The following is a 14,949-nucleotide window of genomic DNA, read 5'->3' on the forward strand; positions in this document are numbered from 1 at the left end:
GCGAGTTATAAACTCATAATTATGATTTTACATCTTGCAATTTTCTGTTATTAAAATCTGTTTATAAAAAAAAAAGTTAGAATTGTGGGATATAAACTTTTTTTTTTTTTAAAGTTGCAATTACCTATTTATTTGTTTTATTCCGTGGCGGAAACAAGCTTCCACACTTTTCATTGCTTAAAGCTTCCTGTTAAATTAAGCCCAAAGTGTACTGCGGTTGGTACGTGTACAGTGTGTATTATGCACATTTTGTCACCAGATTAGTACGAATGTTCTTTGTACACGCATGTGGCACTAATCAGTTGTTCCACAAGGTGGCAGCACTGGACCGGGCCGTTGTATCTCAGTAGAACACACAACTAAAGACACAGAACAACAACAACAACAACAACAACAACAAAACCCCTGAAGAACAACAGACGCGTCCGCAACTTTAGTTTAAAAGAGTGCAAAGACATTTTTATCGTTCATAACTTCTGGAGAGAAATAGCGCAGACACTGGGCGAAGATGAAACTTTCTAAAGCACGTGTACTGGAGAAAATTAGAATATTGTGCAAAAGTTCATTTATTTCAGTAATTCAACTTAAAAGGTGAAACTAATATAATTATATAGACTCATTACATGCAAAGTGAGATATTTCAAGCCTTTATTTGTTACAATTTTGATGATTATGGCTTACAGTTTATGAAAACCTTTTCACAATATTCTAATTTTGAATTTGGGGTTTTCATAAGCTGTAAGCCATAATCATCAAAATTATAACAAATAAAGGCTTGAAATATCTCACTTTGCATGTAATGAGTCTATATAATATATTAGTTTCAGCTTTTAAGTTGAATTACTGAAAGTTTTGCACAATATTCTAATATTTCCAGTTTCACCAGTATGTATGTGAACGAATGCTATCAAATGGAGTTAACTTTAAAAGGTTGCTGTACTTGTTTGACTGTACGTGTTCAATAGCGGAAAAAAACGAGTATACTTTGGGCTTTAGTGTTATATTGACGTATCATCACACTGTGATCACGTGTTAAACACAAAGATCTGTTTGTGCAAGTTGGACATTTCCAATGGTTTAATTAATGCGAGGGCTTGAAACACTGCATTTACAACTAAAATAAGAACAAGTGCTGTTAGGATGGACTGCTAGTTTACAGCTATTCCCCGGCTCATATGACCATCAGTTTAATCCAACACACACACACACACACACACACACATGCTTCACAAACCTCCAACATGAGATTACTGTGCTTGACAAACACGTTCTCTCCTTTAATCCGTTTTATGAAACTATACTAGAGAAAGAGTGGAGGAAAGAAGACGCTTTCAGCAACTCAATCCACATCTAAACATTTCATGAGTAAAGATAAAACACAAGCAAACGTGTGGTGATGACACAGACTGAGGGATGATTCCGGTTGAAATGGGTTAAACTAGCCTAAGGAGGTTTGCTGGTCTTTACTGGTTTATTTGGATTCTCAGGATTAAAGGATTAGTTCACTTTCACATTAAAATTTCCTGATAATTTACTCTCCCGCACGTCATCCAAGATGTCCATGTCTTTCTTTCTTGAGTCGAAAAAGAAATTAAGGTTTTTGAGGAAGACACTCCAGGATTATTCTCCATATAATGGACTTCAATGGCAACCAACGGTTTGAAGGTCCAAATGTGAGTTTCAGAGCAGCTTCAAAGTCTGGACACTAAATCTTATCACCTACAGTATCTAGCGAAACGATCCTTCATTTTCTAAAGTAAATAAATAATAAGATATACTTTTTAACCACAAATGCCCGTCTTGTACCGCGCATTACATCATCACGTTGGAAAGGTCACGCGTGCCGTAGTCGGAAGTACAAGTGTTTACAAGTGTGGAGTAGAGGACCGTTCAAAGTAATTGTGTGTTGAATAACTCATATTTATATGTGTGTCAGTTTATTGTTTAAAATGGGCCGTACGAGTGCATATCCTTGATGTTTAACGATGTCACGCGCAGTGTTGTGGGTAACGCGTTATAAAGTAACGCGTTAGAGTACTCTAATTACCTTTTTCGTGAAATGTGTAACTTAACGCGTTAGTTTTGTGCGTTAAGTAATCAGTAACTTCGTTATTTTTAAAAAAAAGTAATCCGTTATTTTAAGGAAAGGAAAATCCCGAATAAAAGAAATTCCCCAGGATCAAGACAGTGTTTCTGCGCTTCAATACCCCACCACCCTCCAGCTTCATTAAGGCACACGCGCGCGGTCTTGCTCTCTCTCTCGCTCTGCCATGCACGCGCGGTTTGGAGCACAGACTCTGTCTCGCGGGCGCGCTCGCTCTAGATTCCGGGAGATTTTAACTAATTCGCGGGCATCAGTGAGCCGCTATCAATATGCGGGAGACTCCCGGACCTTCCGATAGACTTGGGATGTCTGCATTTCTATACTGAAATAATATCGCCATTATAATTATTGATTTTTTTATTGAAATAATAGCCCATCCGCGCATCTCTACTACCCGGGCTGGGAAGGTGTGAATTTTGATTAATATGTTTGTGATAATAAATAAATAAAACGCTATGTGGAATAGTCTATGACTGTCTTTCCTGTTATTGTTATCTTGCAGTGTTAATTTAGTCGGATGACTGACGTTATTCATTGCCAGGAGTCACGACTTCTAGGTGCATTTAAAGGGGGCCGTGTCTGTCAGTTAAGCTGCAGCATGTGTGAGGCGCTGCAAACGGCTTTTAATTTTTGGTAACGCATGAGTACTCTAACGCGTTACTTTTATGAATAGATAACGCTGTAACGTAACTGATTACTTTTAATTGATGGTAACGTTGTAACCTAATTAACTACTTTCCAAAGTAACTATACCCAACACTGGTCACGCGTGACTTTTCCAACGTGATGATGTAATGTGCGGCGCATCTCAGAGACGATACAAGACGCGCATTTGTGGTAAAAAAAAGTATATACATTTTTTTTTAAATAAAATGGCCGCTGGTTTGTCTAGATTAAAAAGAATATACTTTTTTTTTTTTAAATAAAATGGCCGCTGGTTTGTCTAGATTAAAAAGTATTTAATTTTTTATTTTTATAAAATGGTCGCTGGTTTGTCTAGATTAAAAAGTATATCTTTTTTTTTTTTTTTTTTTAAATAAAATGGCCGCTGATTTGTCTAGATTAAAAAGTATATCTTTTTTTTTTTTTTTTTATAAAATGACCGCTGGTTTGTTTAGATGAGACTCTTATTCCTCGGCTGTGATCGTGTCGAGATTTTGAAGCTCAGATTTGGACCTTCAAACTGTTGGTTGCCATTGAAGTCACTATATGGAGAAACATCCTGGAATGTTTTCCTCAAAAATCTTAATTTCTTTTCAACTCAAGAAAGAAAGAGACATGGACATCTGGGATGACATCGGGGAGAGTAAATTATCAGGAAATTTCTATTTGAAAGTGAACTACTCTTTTAAGCACTTCAAAATAAAACCCATACAAGACCATCACACCTCCTCAAACTGGTTTCTGGATCTCAATACCTGTGTCCTCATGTCAGTGTTGTCCTCAAAGTCAGACTATAAGGAGTTAGGGTGAAAGAGAGGACGTGAGACACACTCATCATAAGCACTCGTTTCACAAGCTCATGAAGAATAAACTGAGCTGAAGACCAGCGCCAACACACCTCAGTCGCCGTCGAGTCGTCGTCACAAGCGAAGTCGGTTTGCTCGCTGTCCGTCTGTTTGATCAAAGAGCGGATCGCAGCGATAAAGGAGAAAAGATCAGATCAAACTTCACATGGACGTGTTCAGTGAAGTAGATGTTCTTCATGAAGATCACGCAGACTCAAAATGAAGGAATGATGTGGCGCACAACACAGATGAACCAGACGCTGATGACGTTCAAACACGCAAAATACTCTTTATCCAGAGGATGACATCGAGATGAGCTGAACGCTGAACGCTATATTCATTAATTAATTTATTTATACATGTGAAGCATGCATCAAGCAAGGGGTGAAATTAACTATAAGTCATCCAGACTCAAATCTGAAGATGAGAAGTCTGACACCGTGTCCTAACCAGACGCGACGCGACAAATAATGTGTCTGTCCACACGCGACTGCGAGATGCTCAACATCAATCAAAACCCACAGCCAATCAGAACAGCGTGTGGGCAGAGTCTAAAGGCGAGTGCACAGCCAATCAGAACTGCGTGTGGGCGGAGTCTCGCAGCGAGAGCACAGCCAATCAGAACAGCGTGTGGGCGGAGTCTCGCGGCGAGTGCACAGCCAATCAGAACAGCGCGTGGGCGGAGTCTCGCGGCGAGTGCACAGCCAATCAGAACAGCGCGTGGGCGGAGTCTCGCGGCGAGTGCACGGCACAAGAGAGTAATCCTGACGGCACTCGCAAGAAAATGGATAAGTACATAATCAAATTCACAAATATTACACCATTAAAACATTATTAAAAATACATAGGCTACTGAGTTACTAAAACAATCTTTGTCAAAGAATACACTTGTTTGTTCACAGTTTGAACGGTCTTGTTTCCATTTGTTTAATTTCAAGATCTGAGGAGAATTATCCAGTGTTGCTTTTACAGCTCAAAGCTGGAGCACTGAATGATATTCAAAGTCACATGACACGCTTTTAACATTAAATAAAGCACACAAACAGGGCCTGAGATTATCATCGCCACACTTTGTGTGTGTTGTTCCAGCGCGACGTCGCAGAAACGTAGAATCGCCGCGTGTCGCCGTCACGGCTGATTAGGACAAAAACTCGGTGAGTTTTATTAAATGTTTTTCAAGATCACGTCATGTGATTTTATTTTGAGAAGACTTTGAAATGCTAAATTATGTTTATTGTCATTTTCTAAGCATGCAGTCAGTGTATTGTCTGCAGGTAGAAGGTAAATGAGGTGCACATTCAAACTATAACATGCATAGGTTACGCTGTGGTGTTTCATGACATGCTTTACTGTATTAGAGGAGAGATGAACTAACACTTATTTTACAATATTTATATATATATAAATATTAAGAGGTGCCGGGGGAAGTGAGCAGTCTTCAGGTTTTTCCCAACAACACCGATGACAATAACTCCATGGGAAGTCATGAATGAGAAGGACGTGAGATGAGAAACACACTTTACGCTCCGTCACAAACCTCGTCGTCTGAACTGTCCTGGAAGCCCTGCGCGAGAGACGAGCCTAGCGACGCGGCTTTGGGCTCCAGATAGCAGAGACACAGCGCCAGCGGGAAGGACAGCGTGAGCGCGTACGGCACCGAGAACGACGTGGAGAGAAGGAAGAAGAAGATGAAGAGGAAGCAGGGGATGAGCGAGGGGGATTTGATGGGCATGAAGTGATGCAGACTCTCGGGGAGAAAGCGCAGCTCGGTGAGATCGGGGAACGTCAGGTAGCCGTCGTCGTCCAGGAGCGAAGACATGTCGGGGAGATGAAGAGAGAAGGAGAAGAGCGTGCCGGTGTTGCTCCGGGTCTGGTCCAGTCTCTGCTTGCGTGCGGAGAGAAGCAGCGCTCGTTCTTCTAGAAGAGCCGCTTTACGGTCCGCTTGAGCCTGGCGACGCCGGCAACCCGCCGTGGTTTTAGCGGGACTGACCGAGGACGCGCGTTTACGACTGGTTTCTCTGCGTCTTCTGCGCACTTTAGTGGACGAGACCGGAGAGGAAGGGAGCGAGAGCTCAGATCCCAACGGATCCGAGGAGTAGGGACAGGACTGATGAGAACGGGCGGAGAAATGAGGAAAAAAAAAAAAAAAAAGGGAAAAAAAGGAAACCGTGAAAAAAAAGAAAAAAAGGGAAGAAAAAGGAAACCGTGAAAAAAAGAAAAAAAGTTAAAAAAAGGAAACAGTGAAAAAAAGGGAAAAATAGGAAAGTGAAAAAAAAAAAAAAAAAAAAAAAAGAGGGAAAGTGTGCAAGTGTGCATGCCGAGGGAAATATGGAAATGTATGCATGTTTTAAACGTGCATTGGAAAAGAGAAGCGAGAAAAGAGAAGCTGGTTAGTGACAGGACAGAAAAGAGCTTAATTGGTCGTTAAGCTTATTAACATACTCTAATTCTACACATTTATAGTTCACTTCATAACTAGAATCTGGTTAATAAAAAGGAGTTTACAGTATAATGTGGAATGTCATGGAAATTGGCAACATCTGGATGAATAAATCAAGAGCCAATTGATTAAGCATTCATTTTCATTATTAAAATGGAAAACAGAATTGGAGAAAAAATAAATCCAAATTTTGAAAAAATTAAATTTCACTAAAATAATCAGATTTTAATTAATTGTAAAAGTTTTATGAATTAAATTGATTAAACATTCATTTTGATTATTAAAATAGAAAACAGAATTTTAGAAAAAAAGAAATTCTATATTAAAAGAAAAAAATATTTATTCAAAGATTTCACATTGTTAAAATATTAATAAACTGTTAAATTTTTATATATTTAATTGATTAAAGATTCATTTTGATTATTAAAATGGAAAACAGAATTTGAGAAAAAAAATCACTAAAATAATACAATGAATAAATTGTTATGTTGAAGTTTTATGAATTAAATTGATTAAACATCCTTTTTAATTATTAATTTTACTAAACTACTGAAACGGAAAACAAATAGAATTAAATGGAAAAATAAATTTGAGAAAAAATAAAATTACTATATACATTTAAAAAAAAAAAATTATCCATTTGTTAAAGCTTTATGAATTAAATTGATTGAATCTCCATTTTGATTATTAAAATGTAATTAACCTCACAACAGCAGATATGATCATCAGAGGCACATTAAACATCATATCTCAAACGATGAATTTCTCAGATCATCTACAGCGTGTGACCGTTACCTTGGTGACAGAAGTGGGCGGGGCTTGTTCTGATTCATCACTGTTGGTTTTAAGCTCCTCCTCCACAGAGTTCATCTCCTCCGGCTTCTTCTCTGGCGTTTCCGTGACGATGAGGTCGTCCGTAGCAACAGCAGGTTTGTTGTTCTTCACGTCGTCATGGGTGAGCGATGCTGGTGCTGATCACAGACACATCCATTAGACATCTTTCAATAATTCAGAAAATGTGTGTGAGTGTGAGTGTGTGAGTGTGTGTGTGTGCGTACTGCTGTCCATGCTGGCAGTGACGGTGTTCCTCCGCTGGAACTGAGGAGCCGCGCGTGAGATCTGAGAGCTCGCTCTGCGCGACTGAGCTTGAGTTCGACCGCTGTAGCGAAACTTCGAGCCCAGCGACAGGAAGCGTTTGGGAGGAGCCTCAGGGGAAACCAGCCTATCAGGACACCAGAACCAGAACACGCGTTAGTGATCGCTAACACACTCATCCATGATGTTCTGGATGGATGGATGGATGGATGGATGGATGGATGGATGGATATGGATATAGATGGATGGATGGATATAGATGAATGGATATGGATATAGATGGATATGGATATGGATATAGATGGATGGATATGGATATGGATATAGATGGATGGATATGGATATAGATGGATGGATATAGATGAATGGATATGGATATAGATGGATATGGATGGATATGGATATAGATGGATGGATGGATGGATATGGATATAGATGGATATGGATATAGATGGATGGATGGATATGGATATAGATGGATATGGATGGATGGATGGATATGGATATGGATATAGATGGATGGATGGATATGGATGGATGGATATAGATGGATGGATATGGATATGGATATAGATGGATGGATATGGATATGGATGGATGGATATGGATATGGATATAGATGGATGGATATGGATATGGATATGGATATAGATGGATGGATATGGATATGGATATAGATGGATGGATATGGATATAGATGGATGGATGGATATGGATATAGATGGATGGATATGGATATGGATATAGATGGATGGATATGGATATGGATATAGATGGATGGATATGGATATAGATGGATGGATATGGATATGGATATGGATATGGATATAGATATAGATGGATGGATATGGATATAGATGGATGGATATGGATATGGATATAGATGGATGGATATGGATATAGATGGATATGGATATGGATATGGATATAGATGGATGGATATGGATATGGATGGATGGATGGATATGGATATGGATATGGATATGGAGACGGATATGGATATAGATGGATGGATATGGATATGGATATGGATATAGATGGATGGATATGGATATAGATAGATATGGATATGGATATAGATGGATGGATATGGATATGGATGGATGGATGGATATGGATATGGATATGGAGATGGAGATGGAGACGGATATGGATATAGATGGATGGATATGGATATGGATATAGATGGATGGATATGGATATGGAGATAGATGGATGGATATGGATATAGATGGATGGATATGGATATGGATATAGATGGATGATATGGATATAGATATAGATGGATGATATGGATATAGATGGATGGATATGGATATGGAGATAGATGGATGGATATGGATGGATGGATGGATATGGATATGGATATAGATGGATGGATATGGATATGGATGGATATGGATATAGATATAGATGGATGGATATGGAGATAGATGGATATGGATATGGATATAGATGGATGGTTATGGATATGGATGGATGGATGGATGGATGGATGGATGGATATGGATGGATGGATATGGATATGGATGGATGGATATGGATATGGAGATGGATGGATATGGATGGATGGATATGGATATAGATGGATGGATATGGATATATGGATGGATGGATGGATGGATGGATGGATATGGATATGGATATGGATATGGAGATAGATGGATGGATATGGATATGGATGGATGGATATGGATATGGAGATAGATGGATGGATATGGATGGATGGATATGGATATAGATGGATGGATATGGATATATATGGATGGATGGATGGATGGATGGATATGGATGGATGGATATGGATATGGAGATAGATGGATGGATATGGATGGATGGATATGGATATGGATGGATGGATATGGAGATAGATGGATGGATATGGATATGGATATAGATGGATGGATATGGATATGGAGATAGATAGATGGATGGATATGGATATAGATGGATATGGATGGATGGATATGGATATGGATGGATGGATGGAGATGGAGATGGAGACGGATATGGATATGGATATAGATGGATGGAGATGGATATGGATATAGATGGATGGATATGGATATAGATAGATATATGGATGGATAGAGAGTCTCTCTCACCTGAAGAAGGTATGATGTTCCACACACACTTTCCACAGCCTCTTCGCTGCTTTGTGATTTGGGAGTTTGAACCCGATTGTGCTGTCGAAGTGTTCGAGCTGATGGAGAGATGGAGAGAGATGGAGAGAGAGAGAGAGAGAGAGAGAGAGAGAGAGAGAGAGAGAGTTTCAGACCTCGATCTACTGCGCTCAGATCTGAGGACGAGCGAGAGCCTCACAGATCTGGAGAAGAGTGACTAGACGCGCTCACCTCTCCCGGCCGGACCTTGATGTAGAAGTTGTTCCTCTTGTAGGAGATCTTGAGTATTTTGGGCCAGGCGAAGCGATTGATGCGCAGTTTATCCCTGTAGACGAGGAGGCCGCTGGAACACACTCCCAGCATGATATCCACACTCTCCGAATCCTGAGGAACACGCCGCACACAGTTCATCACACAGGAACCGCTTGACAACCAAAACCATACAACAATGATACTGGAAATAAAAATAAATATATATAAAAAAACATTAAACTTATTTTATTGTAAACTTTTTAAGAAACCTTTCACAGTTTTATTTACTTGACATACTAAAATAACTAAAACCGAAATAAAATTAATAAAAACTATATTGATATTTATATTAAATAATCCAAAAAGTAATAAAAACAGCAGAAGCCAACAACAAAATAACTAAAACTTTAACTAAAATAAAATGAAACAGAATAAAACTCAAAATATGAATTAAAACTATTAAAAATATATAAGTTAATTGTAATGAAGCTAAAATAAAATATAAATATTAGCTTTAAATTTTTTTTTTAAATGAAATGAAAATTAATAAATGTTGCCTAGGTAATAAACTTAAATAAGCACTAAAATTATTAGCTGGAAATAAATAAAAACCAAAACTGAAAAAAAAAATGTTTAATCCTAAATAGCAATATATATATATATATATTTAAAAAAAATGAAAATTAATGTTGCCTTGGTAATAAACTGAAATAAGTTGAAGCATTAAAAGTATTAACTGTAAATTCTCAGAATCCCGAGGAACACACGTTACAGAGGCTTCACACACACACACGCACACACACACAAATCTATATTTACCTCCCCCAAATAAAATGAAAAAAGCACACAACGAAATAAAAATGTAGTTAAAATTCTAATTCAAAATAATATTAATAAAATAAAAGTTTCCTTGATACTTGTTTTTTTTATAGTGCAATAACCTCTCAAAGTTTCAGAACTCAAAGCTTCCTCTTTAGTCCAAAATCAGCTTTTATTGAAACCCAAGCTCAGAAAAAGGTTGACGCCCACTTCTACATCATCACCTCTTTAGGTCAAGTAAGGATTTTTTATGGCTTTAGTTAAATATACTGTGGTTATGCATACATTTATTAAAAACACTGAAAAAATTGGCGTTGACAAATTCTCTCATTTCAATGCTAGTTTTACTAGATCTTAGTTCTGCGTTCAACACTATAGATCATGACATACTTTTACATCGATTACAAAATTACACTGGTATTCAGCGACATGCGTTAAGCTGGTTTAGATCGTACCTATCAGACTGTTACCATTTTGCTTATTTAAACGGGGAATTATCAAAGAAAACGTCAGTAAATGATGGAGTGCAGCAAGGCTCTGTTTTAGGCCCTCTGCTATTTTCAGTATATATGCTTCAATTTAGAAATATTAGAAGAAAACATGGAATTAGTTTCCACTGCTATGCTGATAATACTCAGTTATACATCTTATCACGACCAGATGAAGTTTCTGAATTATCCAAGTTTGACAGAGTGTGTTAAAGACATAAAAGATTGGATGACCATTAATTTCCTTCGATTAAAGACCTGGGAGTTATAGAGTGTGGGCAGAATTATTAGGCACGTTGATTTTCGGGTCATATTTTCTTTCCAGGCACATTTGACCAATTCCAAACCACAATAATCTTATTAACTACTATTCATTTTGTATCTAATCATTTATAAGTGATGTGTGACGCTGGAGCACAAACCCAGTCTGGAGCCGCACGGGTATATCTGTGGCAATAGCAACTATACACTGTATGGGTCAAAATTATAGATTTTTCTTTTATGCCAAAAATCATGAGGATATTAAGATCATGTTCCATGAAGATATTTAGTAAATGTCCTACCGTAAATATATAAAACATGTATTTTTGTGAGTGAATGCAGCACAATCGTGAACATAAATGCACAACTTTAAAGGAGATTTTCTCAATGTTTACATTTTTTTGCTCCTCAGATTCCAGATTTTCAATAGTTGTGTCTCGACCAAATATTGTCCTATCCTAACAAACCACACATCACTGGAGAGATTATTTATTCAGCTTTCAGATGATGTATAAATCTCTATTTTAAATGACCCATGTGACTGGTTTTGTGGTCCAGGGTCACATATAGGTCACATATAGGTCACAGAAGAAGCAATCGAACAGCAGGAGAGAGCATCAGTCTGTGAGCGTTTACTTTTCTCAGTAGATTTTAGCGCGGTTCTTTGTTGCTAGGAAACTTTGTTCCATCTTAAAAAAAAAAAAAAAAAAGTACTACGTTAGATTGAACTGTGAACGGTCATTGCACTCACACACTGTTGTCCTACTGCTAGTTGAATTGCTTCTATTGTTCTCATTTGTAAGTTGCTTTGGATAAAAGCGTCTGCTAAATGAATAAATGTAAATGTATATATAATTGTTCATGAAGGCTGGAAATGAAAAAAAGCCATATATTCAGGTATTCATAATTATTAGGCACGTTTTCTTTTACAAATAAAATGGTGATGGTGGCGCTGGAGACTAAAGGGGACCTGATGGTTTCACACTTAATTCGACTTCACCTTAATTATTTAGCAGTTAACATGTGTATTTTCTTCTCCACCGGTCCAATGCTTAATTTCTAGTATTGCATCTTTCTCATGGGCATTTCATAATTTTTTACTTTTCAGTCTGAGTTTTTTGGCTTATTTTATCTGTAAAAGAAAACGTGCCTAATAATTATGCACACCTGAATATAAGGTGTTTTTCATTTCCAACCTTCATGAACAATTATACATCACTTATAAATGATTCAATACAAAATGAATAGTAGTTATTAAGATTAATGTCGTTTGGAATTGGTCAAATGTGCCTGGAAAAAAATATACTCAGAAAATCAACATGCCTAATAATTCTGCACACACTCTATTAGACAGACACCTGTCTTTCAAATATCATATTTCATATGTTACTAGCGGTGTAACTAAACCCTCATATCACGATACTGAACTCACGATACGATATTATTGCGATACTCCAAGACATATGATAAAAGATTAACAATTTTTTTTTTTACTGTTGATTAAAATGCTAAATTTGATATTACATTGTGTGTGTAAATGAACAGGCTTGGACTTGATGCTGGAAACCCAACACAGGACAATAGAGACTCCAGAATAACAATATTCATGATTCTGAGGATGAAAATATGAATTATTTTAGACGAATTAGCTTGTGCTGTCACTGACTAGATATATTTAAAATAATGTTTACTGGTAACATCAGACATTTGGCATTATCAGGACCCACAAATACCCCCCATTGCATTATTCAACATTATATATAGGAGTTTAATGTAGTCCTGACACTAAAGTTGCATTTTTTCACACAGTAATTTTTATTTTGGGTGAACTATCCACGATACATATTGTTGCATTTTTGTATTGCGATATATTGTGACACGATATATTATTACACCCCTATATGTTACAAAAACTGCCTTCCTCCTTAGAAACATCATACACACTTCGTCACGATACAACACAACACAACGCGAGCGTCTGCATTATCATCAGCGCTCTCTATATGACATGTATATGAAGAGCTGCTGTTTTTCTGCGGCACGAGTAATGACTGCGGCGGAACAATGACACGCCGTCTGCAACGGGCTGAAGCGCGCACACACACACACACGCTGTAGTCATATTACCAACAATGCATCACCACAGGCTGATGAGACCCTCATGTTATTACCGCATGCATGCATCTACAAACACACACAACACACGAACAGGCAGACGCAGCGCAGCATCTTACCTCCTCCTGCACCGGTGCAATGCACTCAAACAACCGTCCCATCAGCTGAGTCAGTGGGGGAGGGGCGAGAGACACAGAGAGAGAGAGAGAGAGAGAGAGAGAGAGAGAGAGAGAGAGAGAACTGCGATGGGCAGCACGAGCCAATCAGAAGAGCAGCATGAACATGCATTAACAGGAGAAGAGGTCGCACGACTGGAACGATCGACTGATGTTCATTGAGACGAGACACTACATGCAAAAATATTGTTTTATCGTGTTTTGCTTCCAGGGCATGTGAATAAACACCTAAAATACACGTTTTATTGCACTTGATCTATTTGCATCTGTAGATTTCAATCTCAATCCATCTCTTTAAAGGCGAGTGTTTGAGTCAGAAACATCTTTATGCTCACTGAAGGTGTGTTCATATATCATTCGCCTGGCTTATACAATATTTTACTCTTCAAGACAAAGTGAATTATTTTATTTTTTTAGCTCTAATATGTCGTCAAAATCAAACAGGAATTTAGAACCTGGCTTTATCCAATGTTCCGATTTCTGTTCTATAAATCTATGCAAATTAGAGCACATTTAAAAAGATAATGCCTCATTTGCATATTTAAATATTTTAAAATTTCAGAAAACTTGTAATGTATAATAATTGTCGTAATGTACTGCGATTAATCATTTCTAGGTTTTATTGTTGTACGGTCAGAAGAGATTGAGATGAGCAGCACTGCAGCAGGTTAATGGGAGGAGCGTTAGTACAACACACACACACACACAAGAGCGTGCACACACACACACACACACACACACACACAAGAGCGTGCACACACACGCATACTCAAGTGCACGCGCACACACACACGAGCGTGCACGCACACACACACACACATACACTCAGCACACACACACACACTGTACATTCACACATGCACGTGCACGCAGGCACACACACACACACACACACACTCTCCTTACCTTGGCACGGTGCAGGTCGACGCCGTACATGGAGAGTTTCTTTGCGTTTTCCAGGAACATCATGTCAGCTTCAGCAGGAGTCATTCCTCTATAAACACACACACACACACACACACACGTTAACAACAGATGCTACGATTGCAGCTGCACTACTGAACACTTCATAGGAATATGAAGCAGATCTTCACACTTATCTGTGTTAATTATGCAACATTTATTTAATTACTCAGCATGACAGATGACACACACACACACACACACAGTCAATACACACACAACACTCTGTTTTGCTTGCGTTTCTGTCTGTATATCAGTAAACAAAGCAGGGCATTGTGGGTCGAGACAGGCTCAGTGAGTCTTTGTGTGATCGGACATTGACTGACACGGATCCATTCATCATTAATGAACAATAATCACAGCAGCACTTTGAGATCTATGAACTGATCTGTGAATTAAACGTCTGTCTCTGTACCAAACACTGTGCTGTTATTGTTAAATAAAAAAATTATCAATTGAAAAGGTGGAAATAAAATACAAATATCCTTGGCATTCATACGAACACAAAATAAGATATTTTAAAGAATGTCGGTAACCAGATAGTTGACGATAGACCGACTTCCTACTACGTGAAATCAGTGTTACTGACATTCTTCAAAATATCT

General features: G+C 38.0%; 1 protein-coding gene across 12 annotated transcripts in view; it reads right to left on the bottom strand.

Moving 5' to 3' along the window:
• The window catches only part of epb41l3b (erythrocyte membrane protein band 4.1-like 3b), a 64,129-nt gene that overhangs the window by 16,722 nt on the left and 32,458 nt on the right, over positions 1–14,949 (bottom strand). For 7 of the 12 annotated variants that reach the window (XM_079612929.1, XM_079612930.1, XM_079612926.1 and 4 more), the window contains 6 exons: positions 14,288–14,375; positions 9,502–9,654; positions 9,253–9,350; positions 7,111–7,274; positions 6,848–7,023; positions 1,235–1,300 (listed from right to left, as the gene is read on the bottom strand). In XM_079612929.1, coding sequence (XP_079469055.1) covers positions 1,235–1,300; positions 6,848–7,023; positions 7,111–7,274; positions 9,253–9,350; positions 9,502–9,654; positions 14,288–14,375 — 745 coding nt within the window. The remainder of the gene's footprint in view (positions 1–1,234; positions 1,301–6,847; positions 7,024–7,110; positions 7,275–9,252; positions 9,351–9,501; positions 9,655–14,287; positions 14,376–14,949) is intronic. The other 5 variants (XM_079612924.1, XM_079612925.1, XM_079612923.1 and 2 more) reach the window with 1 other exon arrangement.

The sequence above is a fragment of the Phoxinus phoxinus genome (assembly GCF_949152265.1).
Source record: "Phoxinus phoxinus genome assembly, chromosome: 5".
NCBI classification, from domain to species: domain Eukaryota; kingdom Metazoa; phylum Chordata; class Actinopteri; order Cypriniformes; family Leuciscidae; genus Phoxinus; species Phoxinus phoxinus.